This window comes from Archocentrus centrarchus, unplaced genomic scaffold, assembly GCF_007364275.1.
Source record: "Archocentrus centrarchus isolate MPI-CPG fArcCen1 unplaced genomic scaffold, fArcCen1 scaffold_30_ctg1, whole genome shotgun sequence".
NCBI lineage: Eukaryota > Metazoa > Chordata > Actinopteri > Cichliformes > Cichlidae > Archocentrus > Archocentrus centrarchus.
This window is the reverse complement of record NW_022060259.1, coordinates 4355883-4370510: the sequence shown is the minus strand read 5'-3', so window position 1 is coordinate 4370510 and position 14628 is coordinate 4355883. Positions and strand designations below refer to the sequence as shown.

The 14628-nt window shown below is 45.3% G+C and overlaps 1 protein-coding gene across 1 annotated transcript in view; it reads left to right on the top strand.

The window, feature by feature from the left end:
* Positions 1-5167, top strand: part of LOC115776340 (exportin-7-like) — a 30061-nt gene extending 24894 nt beyond the window's left edge. Inside the window, 11 exon segments of the mRNA XM_030723973.1 lie at positions 1663-1769; positions 2030-2118; positions 2247-2354; positions 2713-2795; positions 2921-3139; positions 3228-3365; positions 3463-3620; positions 3728-3781; positions 3783-3827; positions 3915-4042; positions 5034-5167. Of these exon segments, the coding sequence (XP_030579833.1) occupies positions 1663-1769; positions 2030-2118; positions 2247-2354; positions 2713-2795; positions 2921-3139; positions 3228-3365; positions 3463-3620; positions 3728-3781; positions 3783-3827; positions 3915-4042; positions 5034-5127 (1223 nt within the window). The 3' untranslated portion in view covers positions 5128-5167.
* The last annotated feature ends 9461 nt before the right edge of the window (positions 5168-14628 follow it).

Here is a 14628-nt window from a genome sequence, read left to right as displayed (position 1 = left end):
GATGTTTTTAGACCTCACTGGAGGATGAAGGCTGGTTCCTCATGTTTTCATAACCTCTGCATTGGTTCTTTGGACTACCTGAGCACAGAGCAGGGTTATAATAGTTTTGGATTTTACATTATCGTTTAGTTTCAGTTAGTTTTTACTTTTGTTTCTCTAATTCAGTTAGTTTTAATTAGTTTTCAGAGTGGTTTTGCTCTTTTTTATTAGTTTTTATTTTAGGTTTAATGCTTAGTTTTAGTTTAGTTTCCTTAGTTTCAGTATTAGTTTTAGTATTTTCATACTTTGTCAGGTGCAAGATTCAATGCACAAATGTGACTATTGTGTAATTAAAAACTCAACAAAAGATACCATTAAGAAATATATTTAACAACCAACAGTTCACAAGACAGAAGCACTACATGCTAAATGTGTAATAATTAGGACACATGAACATCAACAGGGAGAAACAAAGAAAAACATGAACTCCCAAACTCAATAAATTCTACAATAAACTCCCAATAAACTCCAGTGTCAGTGCAGCAGATTAACAACAGCTACATGTGGTGTTTGACAAAAACAAACTCTTTGAAGGAGTCAAAGGTCAAATCCAGCTGCATCCTGATGTTCTCACCACCTGAAGCTGCTTCTGTTAGCTTGGTTAGATGCTCGCTGATTAGACTTGCAGGGTCTTTGCAGCCTCTGTACACAACCTACAGAAGTGTCCGACCTCATGTCCACATTTATGCTTGTGTAGCTGTGTGTGTTGTGTGTGTTAATTACCTTGTGGTCGTGTGCTGCGGTGCCAGCTGGGACTTTTTTTGGTCCTCGCTCTTTGTGCTCAGTTTTCTGGCTGCAAACATATTTGTCCCTGTTTTTCCACTTCCTTCATTTCCTCACGTCCAGTCCGACAGCAGTCTCCCTCCAGGACATTTGTGAGTCCTTATACTGATGCTTTGATTATTATTCCTGATTGTTATTCTCTCACTGATAAAGTAGACGGAAACGCACAAGAACTGAACAGGTTCATCACAGCGTTGTGGACCCGCTCTGAACCCGGTCGGTTCAGAGCGACTCTGCCGCTTCCTCGTGCACACGCACGCACACAGCTGCCCGACGGCGCTCCCAGCTTAAACTCGGAGAGCGGAAAAATGATCAATCCACAATAATTTCAGTTAATTTTAGTTAGTTTTTAAACTCACAATACAGTTTTAGTTAGTTATCGTTTTTTCCTTTTAATTATTTCAGTTAACAACAATGTTTTTTCAATTTCAGTTTTCGTTATTTCGTTCATTTTCGTTAACTATAATAACCCTGGCACAGTGTCATTATGTTGGATTTTTCTGCATGTCAGTACATTTGCAGTTGCTGGTTCAATTCCAGCCAGTGACACAAATGCCCTTTGGGATTGTGTCAGGGTGAAACTGCCAAATCAAACATGGAGCGACCCGCTGTGACAAGGCAGCAGCTTGGAGCAGCTTTAATATGCAGCAACACAAAAAGACAGTTTGGTGTCTAAAATCAGCAGGAAGCAGGAGATTGAGTGTAATGTGTTCCTGCTGTAGATGAAACTGAGCCTGTGTGTGTGTGTGTGTGTGTGTGTGTGTGTGTGTGTGTGTGTGTGTGTGTGTGTGTGTGTGTGTGTGTGTGTGTGTGTGTGTGTGTGTGTGTGCGCGCGCGCAGGTGAGGATGAGGACCAGTTCGAACAGTTCATGCTGCCTCTGACGGCGGCGTTTGAAGCTGTGGCTCAGATGCTGAGTACAAACACTTTCAACGAGCAGGAAGCCAAGGTGAGAGAACACACGCACACCGTCCTGCCCTGTGCGTGTGTGTGTGTGTGTGTGTGTGTGTGTGTGTGTGTGCGTGTGTGTGTGTGTGCGTGTGTGTGTGTGTGCGTGTGTGTGTGCGTGCGTGTGTTGTCTAACAGCTGTGTGTCAGCATGACAGCAGAGCTCAGATTGTGGCGATCAGCATCTACTACATGAAAAAAGCACATTTAGACTGAAAGGGTAAACACAGCTTTTCATTCACATTGACCTCTGACCCCGTAGAGGACTCTGGTGGGTTTGGTCCGAGACCTGCGAGGGATCGCGTTCGCCTTCAACGCCAAGACGAGCTTCATGATGCTGTTTGACTGGATGTATCCTTACAGCTGACCCCAGATCAGCCCGCAGGCTCAAAACGCAGCCTGTCCCCGTCTCTCAGCTGAAATAACTTTTATTATTTATCGTCTAAATGATGAAGATGTGTCCTTAACCAGCTTTGCAGATACCCGGCCTACATGCCCATCCTGCAGCGGGCCATCGAGCTGTGGTACCACGACCCAGCATGCACCACGCCGGTCCTCAAACTCATGGCTGAGCTCGTCCACAACAGGTAAACGTGCTCGGTGACGCAGCAGCGCGTGACCAGCGGGTTCAAAGCATTTGAGTAAAAATACGAGTGGCACAGGTCAGATTCACCAGCATGAACAGGTAACAGCAGTGACCTCTGACCTCATGAGGATCCACAGAAGTAAAAGCTGTCTGAACACTTGATGCTTCCCTTCCTGGACTCTGTGGTTGGGTCTGGGTTAAAGCGACTCGGCTCAGGTTGTTTTCAGACACTGGAAGGTGTTTGCTTTCTCATACAGACAGGTTCTTTTTTTTTATTGGTTCTGGTTTTGAATTTGGGCGTGGCATACAGGTGAAAGGTCACTAATGTCACCTTGGCATGTATTTCTTTATTTTCACAGATCCCAGCGGCTTCAGTTTGATGTGTCATCACCAAACGGCATCCTGCTGTTCAGAGAGACCAGCAAGATGATTACGACCTATGGTACGACCTCTGACCCCCAATTACCACCTTAAACTGTCCACGAGCTTTCGAGTGCCGGCGCCTCACAGATAACTGTAGAGTTGAAGGTCCGTGGCGCTCAAAGTTCCTGTGGCTTTCTTTTTCAGGGAATCGTATCCTGACGCTGGGCGAAGTCCCGAAGGATCAGGTGTACGGGGTGAAGCTGAAGGGCGTCAGCGTGTGTTTCGCCATGCTGAAGGCGGTGCTCAGCGGGAACTACGTCAACTTCGGGGTCTTCCGTCTGTATGGCGATGACGCCCTGGATAACGCCTTACAGACCTTCATCAAACTACTGCTGTCCATCCCTCACAGTGACCTCCTGGTACGCTTAGACGCCTGAACGTGTTTTTTGGCGACTCGGTTTGAGTGATACTTTAACCTCTGACCCCGCCTGTTCTCATCTCATCCCTGCAGGACTACCGAAGCTCAGCCAGTCCTTCTACTCTCTGCTGGAGGTGCTGACACAGGACCACATGAACTTCATCGCCAGCCTGGAGCCTCACGTCGTCATGTACATCCTGTCCTCGATATCAGAAGGTCTCACGGCGCTCGGTAAGGCGCCAGTCAGGTGTGAGTCCGAGGAGTGTGTGTGTGTGTGTGTGTGTCGCTGCAGGTGTTACACCTGTGTGTGTGTGTGTGTGTGTTTCAGATACGATGGTGTGCACCGGCTGCTGCTCCAGTCTGGACCACATCGTCACCTACCTGTTCAAGCAGCTGTCACGCTCCACGAAGAAGCGGCCCACTCCGATGGCGACAGACGACCGCTTCCTGCACATCATGCAGCAGCACCCGGAGATGATCCAGCAGGTCAGATGATCACACCTGAGACACCTGACCCCACACACACACACACACACACACACACACACACACACACGAGGGGAGTTTTACACCTTGCTGTTGTCGTTGTTCAGATGCTGTCCACTGTTCTGAACATCATCATCTTCGAGGACTGCAGGAACCAGTGGGTCGATGTCGCGGCCTCTCTTAGGCCTCATCCTGCTCAACGAGAAGGTAACCGCCCCCTCGCAGTCGCCTCAGAGGCGCCGCCGTGTGGGTCCGTGTGCGCTCTAACACGTGTGTTGTTCTGGCGTCCCGCAGTATTTCGCTGACCTGAGGAACAGCATCGTCAACAGCCAGCCGCCCGAGAAGCAGCAAGCCATGCACTTATGTTTCGAGAACTTGATGGAGGGAATCGAGAGAAATCTACTAACGAAGAACCGGGACAGGTGAGAACACAGCATTTATCCTCTCAGGTAGGCCACGTTGGAATACAGGAGAGGGAACCTGCAGTAGGCCACGCCCACAAGCAGGCTAAACCTGTGTACTGCTGTGGACTCGTTTACTGCTAATTTCACTCATTTACCACTTTTTTTTTTTTAATCCATATCAGAGCCAGAGTGATACATGATGGTTAACACTGATAATTGGTGCTTTAAAAATCTGATATACTTTTTTTTAATTGATTATTGATTATTACCTCTGCTCCGATCAGCTGATTGTGGCTCCAATCGCTCGTATGATGATCAGAACGGGACTAAAGGTTTGGGCTGGGCGACGTTTGGGAGCTAAAAGGAGGAAAACTGCCTACTTCAATCTAACGAATGAAATTGAGTGCTGTGTGTGTGTGTTCATGAACCATGTGACGGCCACACAGCTGCAAAACCGTGCTGCTCCCACGGTTACCCTCCGCCTCGCTCCTTCTCATCTTCCCGTCACAGAGAGGGACGGGCACTGCAGTAATTTAATACAACGTTTAACTAACGGGTACTTCAGGTGCAGACCAGTGAGGGCTGTGGGCGGGGCTTTTACCTGCCAGCAGGCAGGAAGCAGATCTGTTCCAGCAGACTCCAGTCACAACACCAGGACTTCATCCTGTAAACACACAGCAGGCTGCAGGAAGTGGTTTATTTCTTACTGTGTTGTTTGTGAGGGTGAGTTTAAAGTGGGCGGAGCTTTAAAGCTGATTTTGACCTCCTGCAGGTGAACAGTGAGAATGAAGAAGCCAAACAGACTAAAAATAAAAATGTGAGAATAATGAGATCCAGTGAATTTGTTTGGATTCATTTCAGCTCAGTTTGAGTCGAGCCTCTCGTGGTGGTGGAGGTGGAGTCTGTGCTCACCTGGTGTGTGTGTGTGTGTTGTGTGTGTGTGTGGTGTGTGTGTGTGTGTGTGTGTGTGTGTGTGTGTGTGTGTGTGTGTGTGTGTGTTTGTTTGCAGGTTCACTCAGAACTTGTCGGTGTTCAGGAGGGAGGTGAACGACAGCATGAAGAACTCAACATACGGCGTCAACAGCAACGACATGATGAGCTGACATTCCACGCGGCCACCCGCCGAGCTCGCCCCTCCCCTCGCCCCACCCTCAACCCCTTCACGGCCTCCTCCCCACCTCTCTGCATCCCCCTCTCCCCCCCCGGGCCCGGATGCCTGGGGATCATCGCCCCAACACGACGCTGATTCGACCCTCCCCCTCCTCCTTTTTGATATAAGCATATATAAATATATACAGATCTATTTTAAAGCCAGCCCGTGTCGCCCGACTCGCCTGGCTGCTCGAACAGAGGGGGGGGGGGGGGGGGAGCATGTCTGAGCACTCTGAATCACTGACAGGAAGTAGAGTGCACCGTGGCGGGAAGAGGCGATGGGGGGACGAACGCCGGTAAACGTAGTAATCCGCTTCTGCCTGCCTTGTATAGAAAAACCCCCCGAGAAACCAAGTGTACATTTTCTTTCGTAACATTTTGAACAATGTTTATAATGATCGAATTTAAAAACCCACAAAGACGAGACGACAAACCAACGTGTGATTGAGCTTTTTACAGAGTAGTGAGTTAGTGCACATGTCTGTCTGCGTGGGCGCGAGTGGGAGGCCGGAGGGTGGGGGGGCGAGCACAGGAAGCAGAGGTACACACTAACGGAAAGGGAGGCTCAGAGCATCCATGTTGTACATTTTTCTCCGTCTCTGCTGCTTGAAGTGATGTAAATATTCCCGATTGACGGCCTTTAAAGGGACAGTCCTGCTGGTTTCCCTCCTCACGGTCCGAGTCGCAACCCAGCGGTCAGAAAACCACCCGGGGCGTGAAACCACCTCCTCCATCTTCATTTCCTGTTTTTCTTTGTCTCAGAACACTAACCTGGAGCTCTCTGGGGTTTTAATGGTGGTCGGACTGAAGTAAGCGAGCGTTTGTCAGATTATCCCAAACATCATTAGAAAACCGTCACCTTAAAGTCACGCCTACACTTCAGGAAATGATCGCCACCCCTCGTTTATTTAAAGGCAAAAATATCGTGTTTCCTGTTTTTCTTGGTCACATCACACTAAGCTGGAAGTCTTTCATGTTGTCCAACCGTCATTTAACATGTCGGCGCCTTCGGCAGCGATTAAAACCACATCGTTAAAGGCCCTGTGGTCATTATTATAACTGCAGTGATGATTTTAAACAAAGGTGGAGAATTTTGTTTGTTAAACAGAATCACAATCTTTTACTACACAGTATAATATTTCACAGATTAATCTAGAGTCCCTGTTTTTATGAAGGGTCATTAAATTTCAGCTTCAGGCTGATCCCGTCTCAAAATGTTTCACAAAACGAGTCACACGACCGTAAACAGAGTCCTTCGTTAACGCCCTCATTATGATTAGTAAAGCCACTCCATCTTTGGATTTTTAAATGCCAGACAAAGTCCTCCATTAAAGCCGCTGTTATGCAGCAATCATTGATTCACCACTCAGACAAAATACTCCGCAGCCTTTAAAGCTTCTCAGGTTTGAACTTCTAAATCTGGAGGGATTTCTGCTTTCACGAAATTAAACCGAGTCACTGAGAGCGTCTTCAAGCATCCGAGTCTTCATGTACGTTTCTGTATTTCATGATCTTAGAGGGAGGCAGACGTGAAAATAAACGTACCAGTAAAACCAGCAGAAAATATGGCTAAAAACACAAGATTTTAAACTTGAGCTCAGTTATCAGATTTTCAAATATATTACCAGATCATATTAAAGGTCGATGTGAGGAATCTTCCTGTTAAAAACATCATTTTCAGAAGGATTTTAAACTCATCTTAAAAGCGAGACACGTTTGGAACCTCCATAATCTGAAGCCCCCTGAGAATCTGCACGGTTCAACCTTCCTTCAGCTTCTCGTTATCTGTGACCTTCGTTTCTAAACGCGACTGTTCGCCACAGTCAGATTCGTAGAGTTCATGTCTGAGAGGTTTCCGTTAGCACGGTCAGACGCTGTTGGCGACGTCCTCGAGTGTCCGACCAACAACAGAATCCCAAAGAAAACTCCAAATGACCGAATCCACGGATTCAGGGGGAAACATTTAAAGCTGAGATCTTCAGGCAGCGCCAACCTCAGTCAGATCTCAACAAAATTCACATGAAAGTTGAATACGGCACCATGAGGTGTGACAAAGAATAAACGCGAAGGAAGTCGTGGAGGAGGGTCGAAGTTTGTTCTTCGCAACAATCTTACCGCGAGACGTTTCTTCAGGTGGTTTTCATCGTTCGTTGGGTCGTACTTTCGATATTTCAGGTTTTACCCGTTATTTGTCATTTTCTGGAGCAGCTGACTGAATTAGAGAAACCGATGGAGGTTAAAAAAAACAGCAGAACTTCCCTTTGTGGCACCCGTCTGACATGCCGCGGCTCCGCCTTTCTCTGAGCGAGGAGGTAGCGGTGCCAGCGGCGTCCTGCAGGTGTCGCACACCTGCTGCTTGATGAACGTGTAGCAACATGGTCACGGCTACATTTTCCCCTCTGGTAGGCTGGGTGCAGTTTCCACCATTTGTTTACACTCTGGATTCCTCGGACCAGGTCTTGGGCCTGCCCCCCTTTTTAGGGAGTCCTTTTTGGTGTGTGCGTTGTTGTTGTGTGTGTTTGCGTGTGCGTGGAGTGGCTCTCTGTTGCCTGGCGTGTGTGTATGTGGCGTCTCACGGTGCTGCGACAGCTTGAACCCGCGATGGAGCTCAAACAGCCAAGGTCCGTGCCACCGAACGGGAAGCGACGAGGGGAAACTATCGAGGCGAGAGCACGGCGAAGGAGTCCGCATCAGTCGATGAACCTTGGCAGAAGGTGTACAAAGAGAAGCAGGAAGTGGAGTCTATTAGCAACTTGTGTTACTCTCTACGATGTTGCTGCTAACTGTTTGTGACAACTAGCTCATCTCTAACCATGTCAGCACTCACGGATGTTTATTGAGTTCCTAATTTTTTGGCTTGTGTCCCTGATGTGAATGTGTTGGGTCCATAGAGTGAATAGCTGTTTGAGTTGTTTGGATGTCTGCTACATATAGTGTAGCATTGTGACTGCAAATAAACCTCATTGATTTTTACCTCACCGCCTCGCGCCCCGCTCCTTCATCTCAGAGCACTGCAGGTCTGTGAAGCTGCTGCCGGATGGTTTTCATAACACCTCTAAAGAACAGGAGGCCTTCCCTCTTTTAACCGGCCTGAAAGCTTCTTACATCAACAAAAATGGAGTCCACTCATCTCACGAACAAGCAGCTCCCGCCTCCTTTCGGCTGCTCCCTTTAGGGAGCGCCACAGTGGATCATCTGCCTCTACCCTATCTCCAGCATGTTCCTGTCAACTCCGACCCTCTGCATGTCCTTCACTGCATCTTCCTCCTCCTGCCGAGTAGCTCCATCTTCAGCATCCTTTGTCCAGTATATCCACTCTTCCTTCTCCCTTGACTGCTGCTCTCCTGTCACAGATCTCCCCTGACACTCATCTCCACCCTGTCTGCATGCTCCTCCTCTCTCGTGCCACTGTCCGTTGCTTTGGTTGTCCCCAGGTATTTAAACCTATCCCTGTCACTCTCGCTGCTATCCCAGCATGATGAGATGATGATGATGGTGGCTTCACAGAGGATTACAGGCACATTGGTCCTCAGATGCTCAAATCTGCAAACGTTTCATGCAAATATCCGAATTTGTTTGTAGGCACTATTTGTGAAGCAAACGAAGGCCTGGCTGTCTTAGGACATTTAAGCAAGTCTTTAAAACAAATACTACCAATAATAATTATAAGCTACAAGATGCTCAGAATTACAATTTGAATAAACTTAAATTGCATGTAAGCCTTGAACTTTTTCATTTAACAAATTCCAGTGTTTATCATTTTATCTTTAATAATCTTCCATAAAAATGAGTACTGCACTGTTTTTCTGGCTTCTCTTTGGACACGATTGTTTCGTTTTCTTCATTCTGAGGTCACCTGGAGGTAAAGGTGTTTCCTTATGTAGTGAAATGGGGGCGTGACTGTATGCAGATTGCATACACAGGGCTCTTAAGAACAAAGTGGTCTGATGTGCACATGTCGAGTTTACAGCTACCGATGTTTGTAACGCTGTTGCTGTGATTAAAAAACGTCTACAGTGACCAGATCCTGAAACATAGATATAACATCTGGAGGTTAAACATTTTTATATTCAGTGATTTTTATCACTTTAAGTATTTTTAATGACTATCTTTAACACACAAGATTTACGAAGTTTACAAATTAAAATGAGAAACTGCAATACACTGATCTACTTCATTTCTTTTAGCAGTGAAACTAAAATTATACATCCATGCTTATTGCATACAATAAGCTGTTTCCAACTTTTAAGTACTTATAAATTAAATGAATTATTACACAAAAACAAGGGGCCAAGAAGCACAAATACAAAAATAGACTGATGAGCAGACAGCAGCAAACAGAAGGTCTGGAAGATCAAGCAGTCTGTATCAATTCAATTCAATTTTATTTATATAGCATCAAATCACAACAAACAGTCGCCTCAAGGCGCTTTGTATTGTGGGTAAAGACCCTACAATAATACAGAGAAAACCCAACAGTCAAAATGACCCCCTATGAGCAGCACTTGGTGACAGTGGGAAGGAAAAACTCCCTTTTAACAGGAAGAAACCTCCAGCAGAACCAGGCTCAGGGAGGGGGGGTCATCTGCTGAGGGGGGCTGAGGGAGAGAAAAGACATGCTGTGGAAGAGAGCCAGAGATTAATAACTCTTATTAATAACTTAATAATAATGGGAGGCTCTGCCTCCCATTCTACTCTTAAGTATCCTAGGAACCACAAGTAAGCCAGCAGTCTGAGAGCGAAGTGCTCTGTTGGGGTGATATGGTACTATGAGGTCTTTGAGATAAGATGGTGCCTGATTATTCAAGACCTTGTATGTGAGGAGAAGGATTTTAAATTCTATTCTAGATTTAACAGGGAGCCAATGAAGAGAAGCCAATATGGGAGAAATCTGCTCTCTCTTTCTAGTCCCTGTCAGTACTCTAGCTGCAGCATTTTGGATCAGCTGAAGGCTTTTCAGGGAGCTTTTAGGACAGCCTGATAATAATGAATTACAATAGTCCACCCTAGAAGTAATAAATGCATGAATGAGCTTTTCAGCATCACTCTGAGAAAGGATGTTTCTAATTTTAGAAATATTGCACAAATGCAACAAAGCAGTCCTACATACAGGGGTTGGACAATGAAACTAAAACACCTGGTTTGAGACCACAATAATTTATTAGTATGGTGTAGGGCCTCCTTTTACGGCCAATACAGCGTCAGTTCATCTTGGGAATGACATATACAAGTCCTGCACAGTGGTCAGAGGGATTTAAGCCATTCTTCTTGCAGGATAGTGGCCAGGTCATGACGTGATGCTGGTGGACGAAAACGTTTCCTGACTCGCTCCTCCAAAACACCCCAAAGTGGCTCAATAATGTTTAGATCTGGTGACTGTGCAGGCCGTGGGAGATGTTCAACTTCACTTTCATGTTCATCAAACCAATCTTTCACCAGTCTTGCTGTGTGTATTGGTGCATTGTCAGCCTGATACACGGCACCGCCTTCAGGATACAATGTTTGAACCACTGGATGCACATGGTCCTCCAGAATGGTTCGGTAGTCCTTGGCAGTGACGCGCCCATCTAGCACAAGTATTGGGCCAAGGGAATGCCATGATATGGCGGCCCAAACCATCACTGATCCACCCCTATGCTTCACTCTGGGTATGCAACAGTCTGGGGGTACGCTTCTTTGGGGCTTCTCCACACCGTAACTCTCCCGGATGTGGGGAAAACAGTAAAGGTGGACTCATCAGAGAACAATACATGTTTCACATTGTCCAGAGCCCAAGATTTGCGCTCCTTGCACCATTGAAACCGACATTTGGCATTGGCACGAGTGACCAAAGGTTTGGCTATAGCAGCCCGGCCGTGTATATTGACCCTGTGGAGCTCCCGACGGACAGTTTTGGTGGAAACAGGAGAGTTGAGGTGCACATTTAATTCTGCCGTGATTTGGGCAGCCGTGGTTTTATGTTTTTTGGATACGATCCGGGTTAGCACCCGAACATCCCTTTCAGACAGCTTCCTCTTGCGTCCACAGTTAATCCTGTTGGATGTGGTTCGTCCTTCTTGGTGGTATGCTGACATTACCCTGGATACCGTGGCTCTTGATACATCATAAAGACTTGCTGTCTTGGTCACAGATGCGCCAGCAAGACGTGCACCAACAATTTGTCCTCTTTTGAACTCTGGTATGTCACCCATAATGTTGTGTGCATTGCAATATTTTGAGCAAAACTGTGCTCTTACCCTGCTAATTGGACCTTCACACTCTGCTCTTACTGGGGCAATGTGCAGTTAATGAAGATTGGCCACCAGGCTGGTCCAATTTAGCCATGAAACCTCCCACACTAAAATGACAGGTGTTTCAGTTTCATTGTCCAACCCCTGTATTTGTTTAATATGTGCATCGAAGGACATATCCTGGTCAAAAATGACTCCAAGATTTCTCACAGTGTTACTGGAGGCCAAAGTAATGCCATCCAGAGTAAGTATCTGGTTAGACACCATGTTTCTAAGATTTGTGGGGCCGAGAAAAAGAATTTCAGTTTGATCTGAATTTAGAAGCAGGAAATTAGAGGTCATCCAGGCCTTAATGTCTTTAAGACATTCCTGTAGTTTAACTAATTGATGTGTGTCATCTGGCTTCATTGATAGATAAAGCTGAGTATCATCTGCATAACAATGAAAATTGATGCAATGCTTTCTAATAATACTGCCTAAGGGAAGCATGTATAATGTAAATAAAATTGGTCCTAGCACAGAACCCTGTGGAACTCCATAATTAACCTTAGTGTGTGAAGAAGACTCCCCATTTATCCATCCATCCATCCATCCATCCATTCGCTTCCGCTTATCCTGGTCAGGGTCGCGGGGGGGGCTGGAGCCTATCCCAGCTGTCATAGGGCGAGAGGCAGGGTACACCCTGAACAGGTTGCCGGCCTGTCACAGGGCCAACACAGAAAGACGAACAACCTTTCACACTCACATTCACACCTATGGGCAATTTAGAGTAGCCAATTAACCTAACCCCCAGTAAGTGCATGTCTTTGGAATGTGGGAGGAAACCGGAGTACCCGGAGGAAACCCGGACTCCCCATTTACATGAACAAATTGGAGTCTATTAGATAAATATGATTCAAACCACTGCAGTGCAGTACCTTTAATACCTATAGTATGCTCTAATCTCTGTAATAAAATGTTATGGTCAACAGTATCAAAGCTGCACTGAGGTCCAACAGGACAAGAACAGAGATGAGTCCACTGTCAGAGGCTGTAAGAAGATCATTGGTAACCTTCACTAATGCTGTTTCTGTACTGTGATGAATTCTGAAACCTGACTGAAACTCTTCAAATAAACCGTTCCTCTGCAGATGATCAGTTAGCTGTTTTACAACTACTCTTTCAAGAGTCTTTGAGAGAAAAGGAAGGTTGGAGATTGGCCTATAATTAGCTAAGACAGCTGGGTCAGTGATGGCTTTTTAAGTAGAGGTTTAATTACAGCCACCTTGAAGGTCTGTGGTACATAGCCAACTAATAAAGACTGATTGGTCATTTTTAAGATTGAAGCATCAATAATTGGAAAGACTTCTTTGAACAGTCTAGTAGGAATGGGATCTAACAAACATGTTGCTGGTTTGGAGGAAGTAACTATTGAAGTTAACTCTGAAAGATCAACTGGAGCAAAAGAGTCTAAACAAATACCAGCAGTGCTGAAAGCAGCCGAACATGAAGATAAATCTTTGAGATGGTTATGAATAATTTTTTCTCTAATATCTAAAATTTTATTTGTAAAGAAATCCATGAAGTCACTACTAGTTAACGTGAAAGGAATACTCGGCTCTACAGAGCTCTGAGTCTTTGTCAGCCTGGCTACAGTGCTGAAAACAAACCTGGGGGGGGTTTCAGAGTAGTTAGTTCGGTGTAATGTACTTCAGTAAGATTTTCACTATTTGGAGGTGCACCGCAGGACTAGTTACGTTATGTCAAAATGTTAGAATGGTCAAATACGATAAAAAAAAACCTGTGAAAGGTAATCCCACGTGATCCGGTTTTAACTGTAAAATGGTTCAAAACAACTCCACACCAGTGTTAATTTGACAGCAAATTTTGACTTAGTTTTAGTCATAGTCTTTTGACAAAAATGTAATCAGTTTCAGTCACAATTTAGTCATCCGAATAGTTTGTTTTAGTCCAGTTTTAGAGTCGACGAAATTATCATAAGAATATAGTCGACTAAAATATAAAGGGGTGTAAAATGTAAATGCTTTTTCTTCAGTTCCCTGAATTAGTCATTATACACACTTACACAAAATTAAACATTATTAAAAGTTATGGAATATTATTAATAATATTAACATTAGCGTTTCACCTGCTTCCCACACACCTGATCATTACACCACCTAATTGAGATAATCGGAGCGTTTTACAGCAGGACGCTCTGAAAGGTACAGGGCAGTGTTCAGGACTAAGATTATAAAGGCTAATCCACCGCGGTGTGGAGATTTTCTCTAAACACAACTGGGAAAAACACTTTAACCCTGCATGACATTAAAATGCTGACCTTGCATGGAGATCTGGGTGACTGGTTTGCAGATGTTTAAGATTTGTCGTGTTTTTACCCGAGATAGTCGCCCCACATGGTTTACACATCGTTTGGTTTGTCACAACGTCAAAGGACAAATGTGTCCATACATCAGCTCTTCTCTTTCTCCCCTGCTGACATTGGTTACATCACTTAGTTCTATGGGAAGGAACGACCAATCACAGGCTAGTTTGGTCTTCCCGGGTTTAGAGCAAATTTGCACAACTGTGCGTTTGATTGGATGTTTTCTTAACTTGTCCGCCCTGTCACAAAATTAAATCAGTTCTGATTGGATTTCGTCCCCGCCAAACATTTTTGTCTCGTTTTCATTCATTGATGAAAGTGTCAGTTAATTTCATCATCGTTTTTATCCTTTTAGGTGGTTTTAATTTAGTTGTCTTGGTTCGTCATGAAAAAAAAGGAGCGTTGACGAAAACTATGACAAAAATATTTCGTCAATGAAATTAATACTGCACACACAGCACCAGAGAGTCTGTCGTGTTATGTTTGCTGATTTTGCCACATCCAGTATGGCGGAGACGTTGACGTACAAGTCAGCGCTCAATGCCGTGTCGTGGTATGTATGTCTGTGGGAGCAGCCCTGTCAACCCTGACTTAATGATCCAAGATGGTGCAAGTTAACATTAGTAAAATGTGTAATCTGTGACAGGACCGAAACAAATCATGATTCCCCCCCTCAGAGGTGCCAGCTCTGACCTCTGAGGTCAAAGAAAGGTAGCATAAATCCTGCCAGGCCACACAGGAATGAGTCCAATCCATCCACGGGAACTCGATTTATTTTACACATGTGCGATAAACTGCATTTACTTCCTGTCTGCCAGGCATTAAAAGGACTTGTTTTCTTGCTTGATTAAAATCTT